Here is a 21,056-nt window from a genome sequence, read left to right on the forward strand (position 1 = left end):
ATTTCTAACTTCTTTCGTATATATGAAATGGTGTTTAATGAAAAGAAAATAGTAAAAACTTTGAAATATTTTATAAAAACTTTATCAAACGATGTATTTATACAGATGTCACATGTATTTTATGCATACTCTACACATATGTACAATCGTAAATCTCTATAAAAACTGGCGTTGTATCTACCGATTTATGTAATAAATAACTAGTCGGTCGTAAAATGAGTTTGAAGAGTTAAGTGAAATACATGTGTACTGAATAATAATTGTATAAAAAAATAGATAAATGCACAATTATGAGAATACGTACAAGAAATTATAGTTCTTAATACGCACATACATAAAGTGAAACGTTCGGTGGATAAATGAGTATTAGGGTGTGACGCAACAGAACGAAAGAGAGGTTATGGCTCTGCCACGTCGCACTCGGGCAGCCATCTGTAAGCCGGCCCAGCAGCGTCACTGCCCAGCAAGCACGGTCGTCCCAGCTGTGGTCTCCTAGCAACCACGAAACCCTGCTGTGAGTGCCCCGGACAGGAACAGGGCGCGAGATTCAAGGCGAGGTCGCAGGCACCAGGCCGGGAACATCACGCGGGCGACGGGGTCGCCTCCTCTTCCCGCCGCTGCTGCCCCTCCTTCTTCGCTCCGCGGTTCAGGTAAACAGCAAACCTGCAGCAAACAGTAGGAGATAAAATCTCGTATCCACTGCATCCATACTACTACATGAATCTGTTTATGTACAATGCCCGACAAAACTATACAACACCCTCGAGAATTCTAATTCACAGGCACCAAGGTATAATACGAGCATGCGTACTGACGGGGTTATAATATTACTGACACATCTGTCGCGGTCATCGACGATCTTATGGAGTTCAGGAGGGCTGTTCGTGCACCCTATGTTTCGACTCTGCAGGCAGTAACTGTGCTGAGTTCTAGGGTAGAAATATGCCCGCCGCCGTCGGTTCGAATCCTGCCTCGGGCATGGATGTGTGTGATGTCCTTAGGTTAGTTAGGTTTAAGTAGGACTAAGTTCTAGGGGACTGATGACCTCAGAAGTTAGGTCCCATACTGCTCAGAGCCATGCCCCGCCAACGAGTACAGCTTCACCCATCTGCAATCTCATTGTGGGCCTACGGGAAGCTGGATGGACTATCTATCGATTGCCGTAATGTTGGGCACAATTGAACGCTGGTGTGTACTTGTTTTCAACTGTGGTCTTTGGAACATTCCCACACCTATTGACCAGGCTCTGGACGTTCCTAAAGATCGTCGCATTGTGCGAGCAGCTGTGGCCCCCTGAAAACCATCCAAGCATGAAATAAGGGCACCTGTTGCACTTGATATGACACGAGAAACCAGTGGGAAACGACAGCTTGCAGTATAATTAAGATCAAGTGTGCCTCTGGGTAGGCTACCACTGGCACAACGACACCGCCGAGCGCAGCTACTCCAGAGTCGTGAAGGAGTTGACTGGAGAGTGGCATGGCACTCTGTTGTCTTCACTGAAGGGCGTGGGCTCTGTGGGCGAGTGTTGGACATACACGTGTATGAAGTGGACCTGGTCACCTGAGTATTCAGGAGTGCATTGGTCCACGACACACAGGTTCCATCCCAGGGTTCGTGGCGTGTGTGGGTCTGTTATAACTGACAGTCACATTTTGTGTTTCTGTAGGCTAAAGTAACCAGTGCCCGTTACATTTACAGCCTGCTGTTTCTTGGACAGGAAAGCGCCGTGCTTCTTCAGCAGTAAAATGCACATCCACATACGGATATTGTGACGGAACGTGCCCTTTCTAGTGTCCAACAACTGTCCTGACCAGCAAGATCACCAGATCTCTCACCAACTGAACAGGTATAGAACACGATGAAACAGGAACACACGCGTTTTCCAAGGCCTGCAAGAATCCTTACCGCATTGCACCATGAGGTACAAGATAATTGGGACCGTCTATCGCAGGATGCCACTCGGCACCTTCAGGATCTTTTGCATGTGAGAATACACGCCTGCTTTACCGGGAACTTGGGCATATATTCGTCCTGTATCAGTTACAGAATAAAGAGCATGTTATACATAACTGTACCGTTACATCGCGTTAACAGTATCCCATCCCAGAGTAAAACCTAAAAATTATTTAATTTTTCGGAGGAGATGATGCTATTTAGTATAATTCGACATTTTTAGTCCTATTTGTCGGCAACACCTCCCCGATTTCTCATAGACTAGCTTTCTCTATTAGTACCTGATATGACAGATAAATGAATCTAAAGTTTGCAAGATGACAATTAGTTCAAGACTCTGTCCCTGACCTACTGATGAGCCAAATGTATGTTTTGACTTTTTTCGAACTTCTCGTCTTGCTGTAGGTGTCTATCGTCTGAGCGGTTTCAGCTACAAAGGCTTGCGCCAGGTGGCTGGGCTCCACGCAGGCCGGGCTCCCAGACTGGCCACTGTCATCATCATCATCTCTATAAATAGAGTAAACCACAAGAAGATAACGCGGAAGACAAGCATGGCTACCTGACGCAGTACTGTCAGCTGGCAAACGTTGGCCACAACCAAAAACAAATTACTACTGGCCGTTGCAGGCAAGACGATAAACACTAGTCTCCCTTTACTCTGCTATGACTGACGCACCTTATCATCGTTCGTATTCGCATACACTTTCTTGTTAAAAGGTTCCTCTTCGCTTTCTGGAGGAGCACTGAGGGTCGTCAACACGTAGAGATACACACAGTTCCCGACGCACTACCATCCTCCCTAACGACTTTCGCAATGAATGAAACAAGATTAGATTTACACATCTGTGAACAAGGTTATACGCAAGCGAAGAACTTCGCGTCGTCTGCAATGATGAGACACTTAACTCTGTCAGTGGAATGACAATGCCAAGCGTGAGATAGGCGGTTGTTACTAAAAATATATATCTGTGGCTGTTCAACCAGCTTCAAAATTTAATTTTCACACACTGCATTTCAATGATTGTTCTAATCGTGTTCCATAATGAAGCTGCAAGCAAGAGTCTTACAAATGCTTCCAACATAGAGTCCACCAAGACTGTGCAAGAGCATTGCATTTCAGCCTAGTAGGACGTTTGTAAACATTTCTTTCAATCAAACCAGAAACTCCACAGAAGACAACTAAGTCCCCACTGACTTGTCGAATACAGATGGACTACGGAGTTACGTCCTCTGAAAGTGTCACCGTTTCACGGTGCGTTCCATGAGGTGAATAGTACAGAAAGTATGACATGTCGTTATTCCTGACATCTCACAACCGTAGACTAGGATATATTGGTGTAAGAATACTCACAGCAGCATAGCGAGGTCGAGTGCCATGATCCCCGCGGACAAAAGGTGGAAGGCTCCAGGGAAGTAATCGATGGTCGCCTTGAAGACGGCGTTGTAGATGGGAGGCCCCGCCAGAGGAGTCAACGCCTCCAGGGTGACCGCCAGCGCGAACACCTGGCCTGTGGACACACGAAACGGACGGGGCGCTGCCCATCACACTCTCCATGCTGCAACCACATATACACCTTGCGCCTCAAACAAGTAACCATACGGAAGTTGTTCCTCAATCTTGGTAGTACTGAAATCGGATACAGTCAGTGAATAGACTTAGATCCTAATCTTCTGTATTAACATATTCCACACCGAAAGTGATCTGGTGGTTATTCCCTGTCTTAAACTAAAGTCTGCCATTTCTCAAGGTTCAATACCTGCAATGATAATACTGTTACTGTTCTGTAGTGGGCTCAAACATTTTTGCAGAATTTTTGATTAAAGGTTGAGTGAACCTTCATCGCTACATCTTTTATCATCCGTTCTGGCTGTGGCATCTATCTGAAAAGACGAGGAATTCGGCTATCACTTTTGGCATAAATGGAACAGTGGCGTTCGACATTAATAGTGAAGGAAACACCAATATCGAAAAGGAGGTTTCCTGGCTATACTAGTCGTGTTGCCGTGTACCACTGTAAATTCTTCCAACGTTTTGGCCACATTCAAGGTGTCCATATTAGATAAGCGAGTACTAATAACACAGACGCAGTCGAACGCCTCGAAGGGTATTTTGCGAAGGTACCTCATTCTTCCATTACATTTCACATTAATATTTCATACATGCAATGTATGAAGTGCACCCTAGCAAGAATTATGTTACTCAGTGTCAGTACCCTCTCATTACGGTTATAAAAAAATAAGTAGAAGGTTGAAGCCATATTTTGACAGTTTTTTAGACGAATTGAAAAACTAACCAAGTATAAATTTCTGTACAAACAATTCTTCATTCACTGGAATAAAATTGTTCTTTTAACACACTTTATGGTGTTTTCTGTCTCGCACCTTCGTGACTCCAAGTAGATTCCTCTTCGTAAAATGCTTATTTCCTTCTTACATTTTCAGATTCTTTACGTTTTTCCCATTTATAGTTGGTCAAAATTTTCGACATATCAATTTAGAATCAGTCATTACAGATAACATTTTTTATGGCAAACTGTAATTCTCGGCAGAGAATTGTTCGTTACTATACTTTTCGGCATCAGACTTTGATTTGATGGATCTCTCCATGATATCTTCTTCTGTGGCATTGTCTTCTTTTCAGAGGTGCACTTACATTCAATAAGTTATTTGTTGTACATCTTATCAACATTGGCTCTCAGTGAAATTATTACTCTCTACGGCGTCCTCTAGTAAAATGTGCTAGCCCCTGATGGCTACAGTTTTTCACAAATCATTGCCGGTACTGCTAAGAGCCTCCTCAAGTCTTATCTTATTAGTACACTTAACATGCTGCATCCTTCTGTAGCATTACGTCTGAAATGCTTCGATCTCTTCTTTTGCTGTTGTCCTACAGATCACGATTCACTTCAATAAAACTCTGCACTCCAGAAGTACATCACAGAAATTTCTTTCTTCAAATAAGATACATGTCTCATACTAGAGGACTTCTTAAGATGTGTTACCTCTCCTCGCACTAACTTATGATCTGAGTCGATGCCTACTCCTGGGTATGCCTTACACTACAACATCTGATTTTGAAATCTGTGTCACATCATGATGTAGTACAGCTGGTATCTCTTTGCGTCTTCTAGGCTTTTGCAAGTACACCTCCTCCTCGTGAGATTTTCGAATGGCGTATTCGATATTATTCGCTAGAATTTACGGCACAATTCAAGGAATCCTTCTCCTGCCTCTTTCCTATTGAGGAGCTCCTATTCTCTCATAACATAATTCTGTTTTCCTGTACTAAATAGTTCCAATACTCTATGGTTATTAATAATTCTTCTCATTACTGCATACTAAGTTACGCGTTCAATTCTCTCATGTGTTCTCTTCATCTCGTCATATTCTGCTAGGAATGTTGGGATGTATATCTCAACTGTAGTCGTTCGCATTCTTTCGGTTTCGATTTTAATGAGAATAGCGATATCGCTGAATTTTTCACTGTAACGTCTTCGTTGTCCTACATTCCTACAATGAAAAAATCCTAATCCTGATCCTGATATACTGTCTTCTATTGCTGTTCGTATTACCCTATATTCGTCTGGCAATATATCATTATTTTGTTTTCATTACAACTCCCAAGGTACTACTAGGCCTAGTTTCTAGCATTACATTTGTCTGTTCAGACTTTGCAGCTTCCGTAACAGCCTCATATGCTCCAGATTCGAATTCATAGAAAGTTATCATCTCTCTGGTTTCTCGCTCTTGTTGCCATGGTGTTCTAACGTTAAGCAGTACACTGTAATCCACTGCTATAAAGGAGAGTGTTTCTGAGCTGCACTCACCTATCTCGTCCTTGGCGACCAGCCTCGTCAGCATCGCCCTGGCCAGAACCCAGATCAAGGCTCCGAAGCAACTGATGGCTCCGCCTGCAAACAAATCAGAACACATTTCATTCGCGGGAGACCTGTAGCGCCGGACTGGCGGAGTGGTGGCCATGGCGAAGAATACAGCTGCACGATGCTTCCTCTGAATATACTCTGTATAATAATACTCGTACAAAGAAACACAAAAAACATATAAAGCTTGCAACATAGAGGAGGAAGCTTCATGGCGTAAACATTGGATTAATATAGGCTAGGAGTCGGGAAGTGGTTGATGTTAATGACAACAAGCCATAGACAATAAAACGTCGCGGGATAGTTGACAACTTACCCAGAAACATAAACCAGGACTCTGGTGATATGGCATAAATTATGGAGGCAGCGATCTTGCAGGAGAAGGTGATGAGGGCTATCCAGCCGTCGCCCAACTTGAGCCACCGCACGAACACCATCACGCCCACCAAGGTTCCTGCAAAGATGGAACGTGTTTTGTTGAAACAGTAACTCACTTGTTCATCGATCGAGTGAACCAGTGTAAATGTATGTCGATCATTGCCTGGTATTCGTAATTGGAATCTAAGAACGCCGAATATTTATAATCTTATTGAAAGACAATCTGTTCTACAGCAACTAGCAACAAAACTGGAAATATGTTTCTAATTCACAAGACTTTTACTCATCTTATCTTAACACTATAAAATAATACTCATTAAATTGAAAACAAAACCGGACACTATTACTAAGCAGAACCTGTGAACTGGACAAGACACGAAGAAATTCTCATGTAATTGCTGGATGCCCAGTTGCGGTTGCACATCGTATGGCTTTGAGCACAGTGAGAGAATTAACTATTTCCAGATCGATCTACGATTATGTCAACTGAAGTAGTTTTAATGTTAACTGTATTTACACTTCCCTTAAATGAATAGCAAATACTTCAGGACGTAGGTGGAAGCAGAAGTAATGCGTAGTGCCTCACCTACAGCAGTGGTGCCATTGTTGAAGAATCCATACAGAAGGTTCTGGTCTATCGTCCAATGGAATTTGGCGTTCACGAACTGGTAGTTGGCTATGCCTTCTCCTGAAAACATATAACACAGTATTACGATTCGTATTTTATACGATGTTGCTTCCTACATGAGTTTCTAGGCTAGGTTAATTAATCGTCTCTTTGTAATTAATCTTTTCTTGCAATATTACTAAATCGCAATGTTAAAGTGTTGTAAATAATTTGAATAGCTGTTTACCCTGCTAATAACACGAAAGCAAGTGACTGAAAATGTTAGTGATTGTGTTCAGTCACCTGCCTCTATATTCTACACTAATTCATAGTTAAACAAAACAAACCACTCCTTGGAAACTGATGGATGGAAAGAAAGAGAAGAGACGCACAAGAAATTATCCGTCAAGAGATAACGAAGTAACAGTAAGCATAGTTAGGGAAGTGCTACGTCCTTCAGAAGAAGAGATTCCAATGAGTTGATTCGAGACGATCTTAAGGAATTTTATTACAAAGAACGCTACTTTCTGCATTTTTTTCCGACTGCATGATGATCGCTGTCACGAAATACTATATTGGTTCAAATGGCTCCGAGCACTATGCGACTTAACTTCTGAGGTCATCAGTCGCCTAGAACTTAGAACTAATTAAACCTAAGGACATCACACACATCCATGCCCGAGGCAGGATTCGAACCTGCGACCGTAGCAGTCGCTCCGCTCCAGACTGTAGCGCCTAGAACCTCACGGCCACGTCGACCAGCAATACTATATTCTCTAAACGTTATTCCCTTGTGAAGAAGAACTTCAGCGTTGCGACCTTGTAGACATCTATGTAGGGAGTACGTGTTAAATAGCTTAACGTTCCGAACAATTTTCTGCAGTAAGGTAGACTTGGTGCGTATCTGCTGAATCGAGCTTGAAATTATCTGGAAAAATTAACTGAAAAGCCATATGGAAATTCTCTTCGATGTTGTTCGCTTTCAGCCGGCCGGCGTGGCCGAGCGGTTCTAGGTCCTTCAGTCCGGAACGGCGTTGCTACTACGGTCACAGGTTCGAATCCTGCCACGGGCATGGATGTGTGTGATGTCCTTAGGTTAGTGACGTTTAAGTAGTTCTAAGTTCTAGGGGACTGATGACCTCAGAAGTTATGTCCCATAGTGCTCAGATCCATTTTTTTTTTTCGCTTTCAGAACCAATATTACTGTAACAAAAACGGGTTCGTAGGTTTCTTTCGATGGCGAATGCGTCGATTGGCTATACCTTGGGAGATGAGGACACCAGTGACGACCACGAAGATGACGATGAGGATGGCTGAGCGCCCGTGGTGAGGCCGCTTCATCAGGGACGTCTTGAGCGCGTCGCGCACCAGCTGGGGGCGGAAGATCCCCTTGCAGCAGCCGCAGCTCTCCTGAGCACATGAAACACGTTTACGTCAGTTTTCGGTAAACCTGTTGCAATTTCGTATGACTTACAGTGGGAGTTGGGTTCATCTCGAGGCCAGCAACTCACGTCTTGAGACGGCGTGTAGGGCGCAGTTGTCTCCTGCAGCAGGAAGATGGAGTAGAGCAGACAGAGCAACATGAAGCCGGCGGCCAGCGCGAACATCCCGTGGTAGTTGAGGGCCGAGTACAGCGGCGAGGACAGCCCTGACGCCACCATCTGGGCCGAGTACATCGAGGCGTCCAGGATGCCCAGTCTGCAAGCAGCACATCCTCGATGTCAGAAGAGATCCACTCAGAAGGCTCTACTAGCTCTGCGATGGAAATGCCGGTTTCCGGCCCATTACACTTAGATCACAATTCCGCCTGTGCCACTGCTATAGTTTGTATTCGCATGAGGTCTTAGTTAACACAGTTGCACGCCACTTCCAGTGTAAATGATATTTTTATTAACACGGTTAGTTTGCTACAGGCCATCTGGTTTGTCGAGTCGTGTTCGAGAAATAGTGTGTGATAAATTTACAACTGAAGCCGGATTCTCAATCTTATCAGTATGATCGTCAGTTCCGTTGGTTTATCATATCAGACCTTATGGTACTTTTATGCCATACCGGTGTCGTTACGTGCATTTGCTTACAATGAGCCTAAGATACTACATAGTACTCAATTACATTGATGAGCAACTAACGCAGACTTTGACATTATTATGACAATACGACCATAGTGTCTCCAGGCGATTCATAGAGAATGTTTCGGTTTAATAATGGGAGATTAGTTCCATAGACTTAATACAATATTACATACTGGACCTTAGATAAATAATTTCTAGATCAGTCGGCTTCCATCGACTTTACCAAAACAATAGACTACAAGTAATTGCCAGCCATTATGTCAGAAGCGTCAAATATTGTAGCTTTATATATGGTATAATATTTATTGTACAAGTGTAAGTTAGCAACATTTTTTCTCCATATGTGTAATATTATACCAGTTCGCTTGCATATTTTACTCGATATGAGATTGCCATTAACTATGGGTGCCTAGTCAATTGATCATTTATTTGACTGACACTGGATAACACCACGTATTAACATTTGCTGTAGTGATGTACGCCTGCGAGTTACTATGAGCTGGATGCTGGCGGCAGGGTGCCGTGACTGTTTCGCGTTCCTGTGACAGCAGTGGTTGGCAGAAGGCTGGTTAGAAAATTCGCCGTCGTGTTCAACTGAGATGGGTGTTTGACTGCTCTAAAGGGAACGGAGCAGAGGCAGCGATTTTACAGCCCAGATGGCGGCCTCCCCATGGCGAGGCTGATGAGGGAACGCGAGACGCACTAATGCCGCCAAACAAATCAGGGAAAACAGCCAGTCGCTGGAAGATGGCTGTGAAGAGCGATAGCGTCTTCCAAGACAGGGACACATGCTTTTAGTGCAAAGCAATGCGCAGAGGTCACAAACGGCGGATGCGAGCTGACCCATCGCAGATCTTCTCACGAGAGGCACTGAGCAACGTTTCCTCCCAGAAAGCAGAGAAGTGAAGTTGACTCAATCGTAGGGGGAGTTTTAGACTGCTCTGAAACAGTGTTCTCTGCGTAGTATGTACTGCTGGCCATTGACTGTCAGCTTTATGACTCGTATAGTGGGAGGCATTGCTTTTGTAACGGGCGCGGGGATTCGTTGTAGGAAGCACACAGGCAGATGCTGTAAGCCTCGGAGTGAAAAGGCGACTCTCCTGCTGATGTCAATAGAGGACACGTCACACTTGGAGCAACTTACATACATCGCTGAAAACAGCAAGAGAGAGTTTCACTGTTAGAATTTTCGAAACGCCGATTTCGCGATTAGGAATGAATCAAATCGTTTATCTGTAAACAGAGTGACGATTCTTTGCTTCTCTGTAAAGTGCTTACTTACGAACTAATACCTGAGTTTAGTTTCTATTACTGGCTTATGAGCAAAGAGAAATCTCGAAGATATCCATTCAACATTCTCGACCTCCTAATTAAGTTAGAGTAGAATATCATCATGCCTAGATACCTCAACTAATGTATTCCTCTAAGTATAGGTTGTCAATGGTCTTTTTCAGTACGGTAACACTGACAGAGACGAAAAAAATTAATTCGATCTCAAGTTGCACCCACTCAATTAATAGCCTCGTCTAAATGAGTATAATACGTATTAAACAATGAGCACCTACCTGAGCTCCTTCTGCCCCACAGGGCTGATGTCAGCAATGTAGACATTGGCTACAGCCATGAGGTTCATCATGCCGCCACTGAAGGTGGCCACTATGGACGGCATCAGCAACCACTCTGGCGCTAGGTCTGGAATCGCAGACAGCCCAGAGAACAAGCCATAGCTGATGGCGTTCCCTGAAGGAAAAGGGTAATTTGTAGAATCGCTCGCTATCATTAGCATGACGTTGTTCAGGGTTATATTATTCATGACAGCTCTTAATGTATTAGTGACTGCAGTGGGCGTAAACTGTGAAGTAATGCCAGTTTGGAAAACATGTTTGAATAGTGAGAGACAACTACTCTGGACATACCGGCAAACGACCAGATGAAGATGGGACGCCGTCCAAACTTGTCGCTCCAGCTGCCGATGAAGAGTGACACAGCGGCTGGCACGACTGCCTCGATGATGCCTTTCCAGGTGGTGAGCGTGCTGGAGTAGGCGCGGTGCTCGTTGGTGCACACGTCGGGGTCGCTGGAGCCGCACACGCGATCCAGGAAGAGCCCGCTGACCACCGAGTGTGTCGTCACGTAGGAGAACATGAAGAGCACCACCAGCGGCTCCACCGTCGGGCGGATGCGCCACCACTTCACTGCAACACGACGCACTTTCCTGAATTGCTGAGTATATAACCGTGAGCCCGAGACAAGGAATTAAAGAGACTTGTGGCTTCGTCACCACTGAGAAAGGTAGAGACCCAACTATCATCGTCAAAAGCGATGCCGAGTGTTTTGGGGACTGCCACGGTGAGGTGACAGATTACGTATGTAAAGGGCAAACCGTCACAGAGGGTACTTCCGGAATCTACTCACGATTTTATGGGAGGCCGTGAAGACGAAGCATTTCGGGAAGCCGTCAAAGAGTGTGTTTGGTCGCACAGCCAAGCTCGAACTAAGTCTGCACCGCACACAGACACACATGCTGATTGTCTGGAATTTTGAATTTGACCTCGACTTCAAAATCTCCTGACGTGGCATTCAGCAACGTCTTCCTGTTACCTCGGAAGAAGAAAGCATTGCATAGCAGGTCTTTCCAAAATGGCGAAGAGGTGGTTTTAAGGCGTATCGGTTCCTGACGGCCAAAATACAGGCTTCACCAACCAAAGTCTCCACCAAGTCAATCATATTTGCGTAAAATTTGTCGCACTGCAGCGTGAATGTGAAGGTGTAACAGCTTGATTTCTTTAAGATGATTACTAAAACTTTATGACTACCCACAGTATTAATATCTGCTTAGTAAAGGATTTCATTTCAAAGCGCTGCTTGCTGTTGTTGTTGTGGTCTTCAGTCCAAATACTAGTTTTATGGAGCTCTCCATGCTACTCTATCCTGTGTAAGCCTCCTCATATCAGAATAACTTCTGCAATTTACATCCTTTTGAGCCTGCTGACTGTATTCATGTCTTGGCCCCGTCGCAAATTTCCCCTCCCCCCCTTCTCTCACATACAAACACACTGCTCTCCAATAGTAAACTGGTGATCTGTCGATTTCTCAGAATACGCCGTGTCAAATGATCCCGTTTCTTAGTCAAACTATGTCACAAATTTCTTTTCTCTCCAGTTCCGTTCAGTACTCCTCATTACATACACGATCTACTCATCGAATCTTCATCGTTCGTCTGTAGCACCACATCTGAAAAGCTTCTATTCTATTCTGATCGGAACTGTTTATCGCCCACGTTTCACTTCCATACATGGCTACTCCAGATAAATACCTCCATCAAAGACTTCCCAACATTTTAATCTACTAGTACAATCACTGTTAACAAAGTTCTCTTCTTCTGAAACGCTTTCCTCGCAACTCCCAGTCTACACTTTATATCCTCTCTACTCCAGCCGTCATCAGTTATTTTACTACCCAAATAGCATAACACTCTTACTGATTTTAGTGTTTCGTTTCTTCTCTAATGTATTCAGCATCGTCTGATGTAATTCGACCAGATTCGATTATCCTTATTTTGCTTTTATTCATGTTCATCTTATTCCTTTTTTTCAAGACACTGTCCATTCCATTCAATAGCTTTTCCAATAATTACAACGTCATCGGCATTCCTCGGTGTTTTTACGTCTTCTGCCTGAACTTTAATTCCCTCTAAAAAAATCCCTTAGGATTCCTTTACCGCTAACTCAATGTTCAGACTGAATAACATCGGGCAAAGGCCTCAACCCTGTCTCAACCCCACCTCAATCAGTGCCTCACTTATAACTACCCTCTGGTTCTTGTACCAGCTGTAAATAGTCTTTAGCTTCCTGTATTTTACCTTTGCTGAATGTTTGCTCGAAGAGAAGTCGATGGGTTAATATCACCTCGCATGTTTCTACATTTCAAAAGAATCTATAGTTATCTTCCCCGAAGTTGGCTTCTACAAATGTTTCCACTCTTCTGCAAATAATTCGTGCCGATATCTTACAATCATAACTGATCAAACTGATAGTTCGCTAATATTTACATCTGTTATCATCTGCTCTCTTTGAAACTGGAGTTAGTCCATTCTTATTGCGGTCAGACGGTATACCACCTGCCACATACATCTTGCACAATAGGTGGAATGTTTTTGAAGGGCTCCTCTCCCAAAGACATTAGTACTTCTGACTGAATTCTATCTGCCTCAGGGACTTTGATTCTGTTTAGGTCTCTCAGAGCTCTGTCAAGTTCTTCTCCAATTATCAAATCTCCCATTTCAATTCTTTTTGCGTCCTCTTCCGTTTCTATAATATTTCCTTCGAGTTCATTTCTGTTGTACAGTCCCTCTGTATAGTCCTTTTACCTTCGAGCTTGTCCCTTTTTTGGTTAGTACTGGTTTTCCAATCCGAGCTCCTTATACTCATTCAGTTGCTCCTATTTTCGACAAATGCTCTTTAATTTTCCTATAGGCTGTATCTTTCCCCTAGATAGATATATTTGATAGCCTTTCATTTGTCCCCTAGCCATTCCTGTTTAGTCATTTTGCATTTTCTGACAATCTCATTTTTAGTCGTCTATATTCCCTTTCGCCTGCTTTATTTGCTGCGTTTTTATATTTTCATGAATTAAATTCGATGTCTCCTGTGATATCCAAGGATTTTAACCAGACCTTTTCGTTTACCATTTGATCCTCCACTGCCTTCAATATTTTATCTCTGTCCATTCGTCTTCTACAGGATTTACTTCCCTTCTTTAAGGCCGTCGTTGCCTAATGTTCACTCTGAAACTCTCAACAATCTTTGGCTCTTACAACTTATTCTCGCCCCGCCTCCTTAGTTTCTTAGATTTTTACAATTTGTTCAGTTTTAATCTACAGTGAATGATCAATAAATTGTGAAATTTATTTCTTAAATTCAGTTTTACTGCTATAGTCATAAATGTTCTAGCTAAAGCAACATATGTGAATTACTGCTGGATCAAGATTCGAACCCGGATTTCCCTCCTATCGCGAGTGCTCACCTTAAGACTGAGGCTGCGCTAGCAGGCGTGCCGGACCTACCCAAACTTCTGTATATCACAACTTAGCTATTTATTCTCATCATTTTTTATTCATTTAAGTAACTTTGTGACATATGGAAGTTTGGGTCGCTCCTGAGGGCGTTCTAGGATAATTCTAGTGGAGAGGCAAAGCCGGGTTCGAATATTGTTTCGGCAAATATTTTCATATGTTGGTTTTAGTAGTACATCTGTATCTCTCACAGCTAAGTTGCATTTCAGAAATTAATTTGAATATTTGAAACTGTATTTCTGTATCAAATATAAACTATTCAGAGTCCACATCGGCGCCTGGATATGTTCCTAAACTCCGTCTTACAAATTCATAAAGTACCTGAAATCTTCCTGAGTCTCCATGTCTTTTCCACCGATGATTCGTAAACCAAGTGTTAACGATGATTAAGTAATACACTTTGCAACATTTTACCACATGGTTTCCTTTTTGATTCCTTACCTCTAGTACATATCTTCCTACTATTTTTCCTTCTCTTCCTTTTCCTACTGTCGGATTCCAGTCCCCCATCACAACTGAATTTTCCTCTACATTAACTACGTGACTAATCTATCTTTTCATCATCTGCCGAGCTAGATGGCATATAATCTTGCATTACGGTGCTGGGTGGGGACTTCATATCTATATTGGCTGTGACAATGCGCTTATTGTGCTATTCATAGTAACTTACTGGGATCCATATTTTCTTACTCATTATTAGTTTTACGCCTACATTACCTCTATTTGATTTTCTATTTAGAACCCTGTACTCGCTGGACTAAAAGTTCTGTTTCTCCTGCCACCGGACTACACTAATTTCCATTATATCTTCACCCTACCAGTTTCCCGTTTTAAATTTTATAACCAATCTTCCCTATTAAGGGATGTAAGATTCCACTCTCCGACACGTAGAATAGCGGTTTTGTTTTTCCTTATGACGACATCCCCCTGAGTACGAACTACTCGGGGATCTGAGAGGGGACTATTTTATCTTCGAAATATTTTGCCCAAGAGGATAGTCTTCATTTAATCATACACTAGAGATGCATGTCCCAGGGAAAAATAATGACTATAGTTTGCTCCCGCTAACAGCCGTTCGCAGTACCAGCACTGCAAGGCTGTATTGGCTTATGTTATAAGGTCTGATAAGTCACTAACTCAGACTGCTGCCCCTGCAAGTGCTCCAAGTTTCATAATTTGTATCCTTCATCGACTCACATGCTATCCGGAGGAGAATCCTTCATTCAGTTTTTAGTTAACGTGCTTTTCAATGCAAGCTCTACTATATTGTTGTGGTAAGTGCAGTTTAGAGCGAGTTTGATTAACATTTACCATATGTGAACTAACATCTCTCCTGTTTTCGCTTATGATTTGAAGTACAGTGAAACCTGAGCTCTGAGAGAATTATTTTAATTCTGGGTGAATGTTTTCACTTCATTTCATATAAGAAGAGCCAATTAGACTAGGAGGCGGCAGTCTGTGTGACCCGATAGTAGACTTAAATCATGAGCTGCCAGGAAGTAATGTCCCTGTTGTTGCACAGACGTGTACCTACAGTCCAGGGTGGCAGGGAGCTGTGATCGTTAGAGGAGGTCTATTCTCGTATACTGAACTTTGACATTTGGCTCGGCTAAAATCAACACTCCATTCCTTAACAGCTGTGAAGGACCCCGAAAGAGCCCCGCCAACATCTGTTTGTGAGTGACTGTTATATCTGGAGCTAGGAGAGGCGACACCTGTGCCCCTCCCCTCCCACCGAGGTGGGAACGCAGCCCGCGTGACACGCCTAGACACACACTCACCTGCGGGTGGTGGAGAGTCTTCTGCAGGCTCATCGTCCACGCTTCTCTTCTGATCAGACATCGCTTCTTTCGGAGCTGCGAGGTCAGCCGTAGACTTCATCGTGGCGGTTATCCAGTACTCTGATAAGCAATAAAAAAAATATGAATGCAACATGACTTTCAACAAAGTGATTTCTGGCACGCTGATAACCACGATTACGGGATACAGCTCCGTTATAACACATGCGTGAACAAACTGTGGGTAGGGTAATTGTATTTCGTCCTATGTGAACAAAGATAATCACTTCGTAAACTGAAATATAAATTAAGCATCACTTTCTTCTTAGTAACACAAGAAAATCTTAAGTGTTTTTGGAAAAAGTACTCAACAGGGATTAAAAGTTAAAAAACGATAAGGTGCGTTCAACACAGGGAAAAAGTCGTCTTGAATCATTCAGCGTTTCAATTGGTAACATTAACGCTACGTTATCCTGATAATTTTCGTCACTAATTTTTCCACTATAATCTCGGCAGCGTTCCTAATTGGTAAAATTTTTCTGGTGGAGAAATTCGATTGACACTGCTATTACGTTTATTATTATTATTATCCTACTATTATTATAATACTCGAAATATTTTCTCTAAGAAGGAATTGAAATTCATTGTATCAGTCTAACAGATTAAAGAAGGTTTATAAGTTTCTGTGGAGATATCTAAATCTTCCTTTTATACGAGTATCTCTCGACTTCAGTGCCAAAGTCAGTTTCAACAAAATTTTTCTACGTTTTTAGAAGCATTATTGAGTAATATAATAAACCACCGTTTGGACCACTACGACAACTTACATTCAGCAGTGTATGATTTAGGTAAAGTTTAGATTATCATGCTGCAAGATGAGACAGTCTAATATCTAAACCTCTCTGAGTCTGTTTACTTCAGTATAATATGTGTTGTTAACTGGCGATATACGGATCTCATCGAATCTCAGTTTTTATTTAAAGTTTTTACAGTATTATGGTTTTACACATTTTAGCTTGTTAGTAATAGACTGAATATCTTCTTGAAAAGATTCAGTCGGAATATGTGTTATATTCCGTCCAAAAAAGAGGGAATTTGCTGAGATAAGATTTTTACAGTATGTGGTACTCTACAAAGAAGTAGTGGTGACATATGGAAGGAACTTAATATTTCCAGAATAAGTAATAGATCAATGAACTAAAATGGTAAGAACATTTGAGCGAAAGAAGGAAAATGGAATTCCAAAGATCTTGCTTCAGTACAAGCCAAAACGACGATGGAACGTACTAAGGCCCGTCCACAGAATGGAGGAAAATTTCACGTAAACAAAGAATCAGACCCACAGACGCAAGCATTGAAGGCATGGTGATTCTTTCATATTAATATCTTATGTATGTTCACCAGTAAGGTTAAATGTCACGGATCAATTTGCAATACATCGGTACCTCAAAATCCGCAATTTTTTATGCTTTCAAAGCGACTCATATATTAGACGAAACGCTAATCATAGATATCACGATAGAGCGCACCTACCAAAATTCGTTCTACTTCGAGTGTTTCTAATATATTTCATTGACCCGGCAACTCTGTGACATGACAGGGTCGATTGAGAGTTATGAAACGAGAATCAACAATGGGCTCTGAAGTGTCTTCAGAAACTGATTAGCAAAGTGTAGAGATTACATTATTGACGCTTCCTCGTGATGATTATGAACGAAATGTTAGTTTAACCTTACCGTTTGGTAAATGACGCCTTCGTTTATGAAAACATCAGAAATTATTCTGAAATAAAGTCAATAATGTTATGGTATTTGACATAGCATGCCAGTCATGCTCAATCGGTAGACGTAATGTTGGCATAGTGGAAGAAATTAACTGACCTGAAGATAGACTGATAAAAAACAGATATCGCTTATTACTGAAAATTTCTATTGTACTTGAGAAGGTAAGTAATAACTCTAGTGAAATATGAAATGATAATTGGTTCTACAAGACACAATTTCTTTCTTCATAACCTGAGAGTTGACAACTGTTTGAGCACTGGAATAACAATGAGCACGAATGGTAACTGATTGATTATGTTCAATCATTTGCGATTGAAACAGGTGTCCAGCTTTTCGTTCATAGATATTGCCTACAAAGGATTCAGCAATGTTGCAATTATGAGGGAGATATCTATGAAGCAAGTTCAGTAGACGTTACTGATTCGTGAGAAAAGAGTTGAGCAGATTTTCCTAAAGTTGTTTAGTTATATGTGAATAGCGCAGATGCAAAAAAATTTGAAATGACAGGCAATAGAGAAAATGAAATACAAGTGAAATTTCAGAAACCAGTCTCTCTCAAGAGTGTGTGTTTAATGCGTAATTTTACGCACTAAACTTATTCTGTGGCCTCTGGTGTGATGTGTAATTATTGATGGTGAAAGAAAAACACTCACAATCAATACTATAATAAATTATCTTGAATAGGGACTGAGAATGGCTGCTGAGTGACGGGAGTATTTTACCGAGCTTGTTGGTAATACTCGAAGTTCTTCGCAATTAGCTGTTTTCTTCAATGAACATCCGAGTGGTGTAATGAGATATTTTCCAGTGAGACACTGGGAGTCAGTGGACACATTCCACCGTCCGTCTGTTTTTAGATTGACTACACATCCATATTACGTGCAATGTACCCACAAAAAGAGCGCATATATATCTGACGAAGCTTAGGATGGGTACGTACTCGATTTAACATTTCCGACATATTAACTGCAACACTTAAATTACACTACACTGCAGCACCGCTCGTCAGTACAGACAGAGGCACACAGCACAATATCTCACCTGTGTCGTGGCTAGTCGTCGCTGCAAGACTTGTCTCTTCGGCTGCAGATGTTCTTTAAATACAGCGGTAACCGGATGTCGCGGCGATAGTGGATCCCGATAGCAGTGATCTCCGAGATAAGTTTTCACGTGACGGAGTACATCCTGTCAATAAGCATTTAATCACTATATCGTTTCCTGCCTTTTTGGAATCGGTTTTAAAAATTTCACCGCAAAACGTAATTGTTGCGACCTGAAACAATCGAGCTGGATTTCGACAACATACGTCACGACATGGAGGTGCATCTTAGGTGGTCTGGCTCTTGCTACTTGTGAGAAAGCAGGGGAAGGCTCGAAAGGCCTGCAAGTTCAGTGCAGTAAGCGATATTTGCTCCTTCCATAATGCTGTTGTGTTGTAACTTACGTGCGAAGATTGGTGTGATGCAGCTCGCCACACTAGTTTGTTTCGTGCTAATCTCTTCATCTCCACATAACTCTCGCAAATTGCATCCACTTCGACCTGCTTTCCGTATCCAAGATTTGGTGTCTCTCTACCCTCAGGATGTCACATTGCTACCGATTTCCACTTTCAGACACGCTCAGTCATAAACTCGTTCATTCTCAATTCGATTATAGGTCTTCAGTAATTATGTGATCCACCCATCTAATCTTCATCATTCATCTGTAGCACAACATTTCAGAACCGTCTCTCGCTTTTCGTCTGTGCATTATATGGTCTATGTTTCACTTTCGAATAACGTTACACTTCAGACAAATACTGTCAGAGAAGATTTCCCAGCACTGAAATTCGTGTTGGATGTTAAAATATATATCATTTCCACTTAAAACTTCCTAGCTGATAGGCTGTGGTCGATGTATAAAACTCTCCGCTGACGTTTCGTCTCCGATTGCGGAAGACACCCTCCGATGTAAAGCGGCGAAGTGCTTCACCTCGGAGGACGTCGCCCGCAGTCGGAAACGAAACGTCAGGGAAGAGTTTTATACATCGACCACGGCCTATGAGCCTGGAAGTTTTAGGTGAAGACAATACCGGCCGTAAAAGCCTACATTGTATGATCATGTATCTCTTTTTAAGGAACTTTCGTCTTTCTATTGCCAAACGTTTTTCTTTCTATAGCCAATCTGCATTTTATATCCACTTAAATTCCGCCATCATCTGCTCCTTTGCTCCACAAAAGCAAAATACGTTTACTCCTCTCAGTGTTTCTGTTCCTACTTTAATTCCCTCAGAATCGCCTACGTTAATCGACTACATTATGTTACCCGTGAGTTACTATTGTTGATTTTTGAACCTCTTTTAAGACACTGTCCTTACAGTTCGGCTGAATTTCCAAATCTTTTACTCTCACTGACAGAGTTACAATGTCATCGATAAACCTCGAAGTTTTATTATCCGCAACTCTTTCATTTATTATCTTTACTCTTTTCTCTTTGCATATATTGAGTAACATAGGGAGAGGCTACAGACCTATCTCACTCTCTTCAAACTGCTGCTTGCTTCTGATATCTCTCAACTCTAAGATATGAAGTCTGGTTTACTTCAAGTTTTAGATAAACTTTCGCTATCTGTATTTTATACTTGCTAACTTCAGAATTTCAGAGACTGTATTCCAGTCAACATTATCAAAAGATTTTGCTAAAACCACAAATGCTATAAATCCAAGATTTTCTTTTTGCAATCTGTATTTAAAATAATTCTTTGGGTCATCTAAGGAGTATCTTGTTTACTGAGTGGATTAGCGATGGGTGATTATCGCAAAGATCCCAGTAACTCTGAGGGAATTTCGTCGATACTTCTACATATCTTAGTTATCCGCTCTCTCAGCGATGCGTCGTGACTGTTTTACTTGCGTACAACAAAAAACAAACCGCCTTCAGCCTCAAATCGTGACTTTTATTTCAGTGCAAGAAGCATTTCCAGCCCTGGGGCTCATCCTGAGGTGCTTGATCAGCCTATACCATTTCTCAGATTTATGTTAATATTTGTCCTGCTAAGAATACATAGGTATATTACAAAGCAGGACATTGAACATACTAGTTTTACAAAACTAAGACAAAATTGAAAAATTATTGTTTCTACAGGTGGTTACACGACTTTGAAATACTGTATGAGTAGACATATTTCTGTACGTATAACGAATTTTACAGACCATGAGATGCTCTTTTTTCTTCGACAGATTGCCTCTAAAATTCAGATTCGTCTTTTACTCTAAATTAATATGAAACTATCGAGTGTTTGATTTAAAATTCCCGACACACTTAAAAATGGCCATATGATCGATGCCACAGGAAACCATCTCTATCTGACACCAATGGATTGAACTGGCAGCAGCAGTGCACCGATGCGACGAACGTAAGATGCGTGCATTCATAAGCTTGTTAACACTGTGTGCTTCATGCCATCACAAACCCTGAACAGTGTCTAGCCTATGATGCGTCATTGTAGTCTACGGCGCTAGTGAACTTGAAATGAAAGTGATTTGTG

At 42.0% G+C, this 21,056-nt stretch overlaps 1 protein-coding gene across 1 annotated transcript; it reads right to left on the reverse strand.

Moving 5' to 3' along the window:
* Positions 1 to 171: 171 nt before the first annotated feature.
* LOC126250968 (proton-coupled folate transporter-like) lies at positions 172 to 18,584 on the reverse strand. Its single transcript, XM_049951601.1, has 11 exons — positions 18,572 to 18,584; positions 15,750 to 15,869; positions 10,811 to 11,089; positions 10,460 to 10,634; positions 8,334 to 8,520; positions 8,085 to 8,232; positions 6,802 to 6,903; positions 6,154 to 6,291; positions 5,784 to 5,867; positions 3,308 to 3,464; positions 172 to 663 (listed from the first exon to the last, which is right to left on the reverse strand). The coding sequence occupies exons 2-11, from the start codon at positions 15,847 to 15,849 to the stop codon at positions 582 to 584; spliced, it is 1,452 nt and encodes a 483-aa protein (XP_049807558.1). The 5' UTR covers positions 15,850 to 15,869; positions 18,572 to 18,584; the 3' UTR covers positions 172 to 581.
* Between the last annotated feature and the right edge of the window lie 2,472 nt (positions 18,585 to 21,056).

The sequence above is a fragment of the Schistocerca nitens genome, chromosome 1 (assembly GCF_023898315.1).
Source record: "Schistocerca nitens isolate TAMUIC-IGC-003100 chromosome 1, iqSchNite1.1, whole genome shotgun sequence".
Lineage (NCBI taxonomy): Eukaryota > Metazoa > Arthropoda > Insecta > Orthoptera > Acrididae > Schistocerca > Schistocerca nitens.

Coding starts and splice junctions, on each gene's coding strand:
- LOC126250968 (XM_049951601.1), bottom strand. CDS start 15,849: ATGAAGTCTACGGCTGACCTCGCAGCTCCGAAAGAAGCGATGTCTGAT. Junction 6,292..6,801: donor CAATGGCACCACTGCTGTAG/GTGAGGCACTAC, acceptor CCATCTTTGCAG/GAACCTTGGTGGGCGTGATG. Junction 3,465..5,783: donor GGTCGCCAAGGACGAGATAG/GTGAGTGCAGCT, acceptor GTGTGTCCACAG/GCCAGGTGTTCGCGCTGGCG.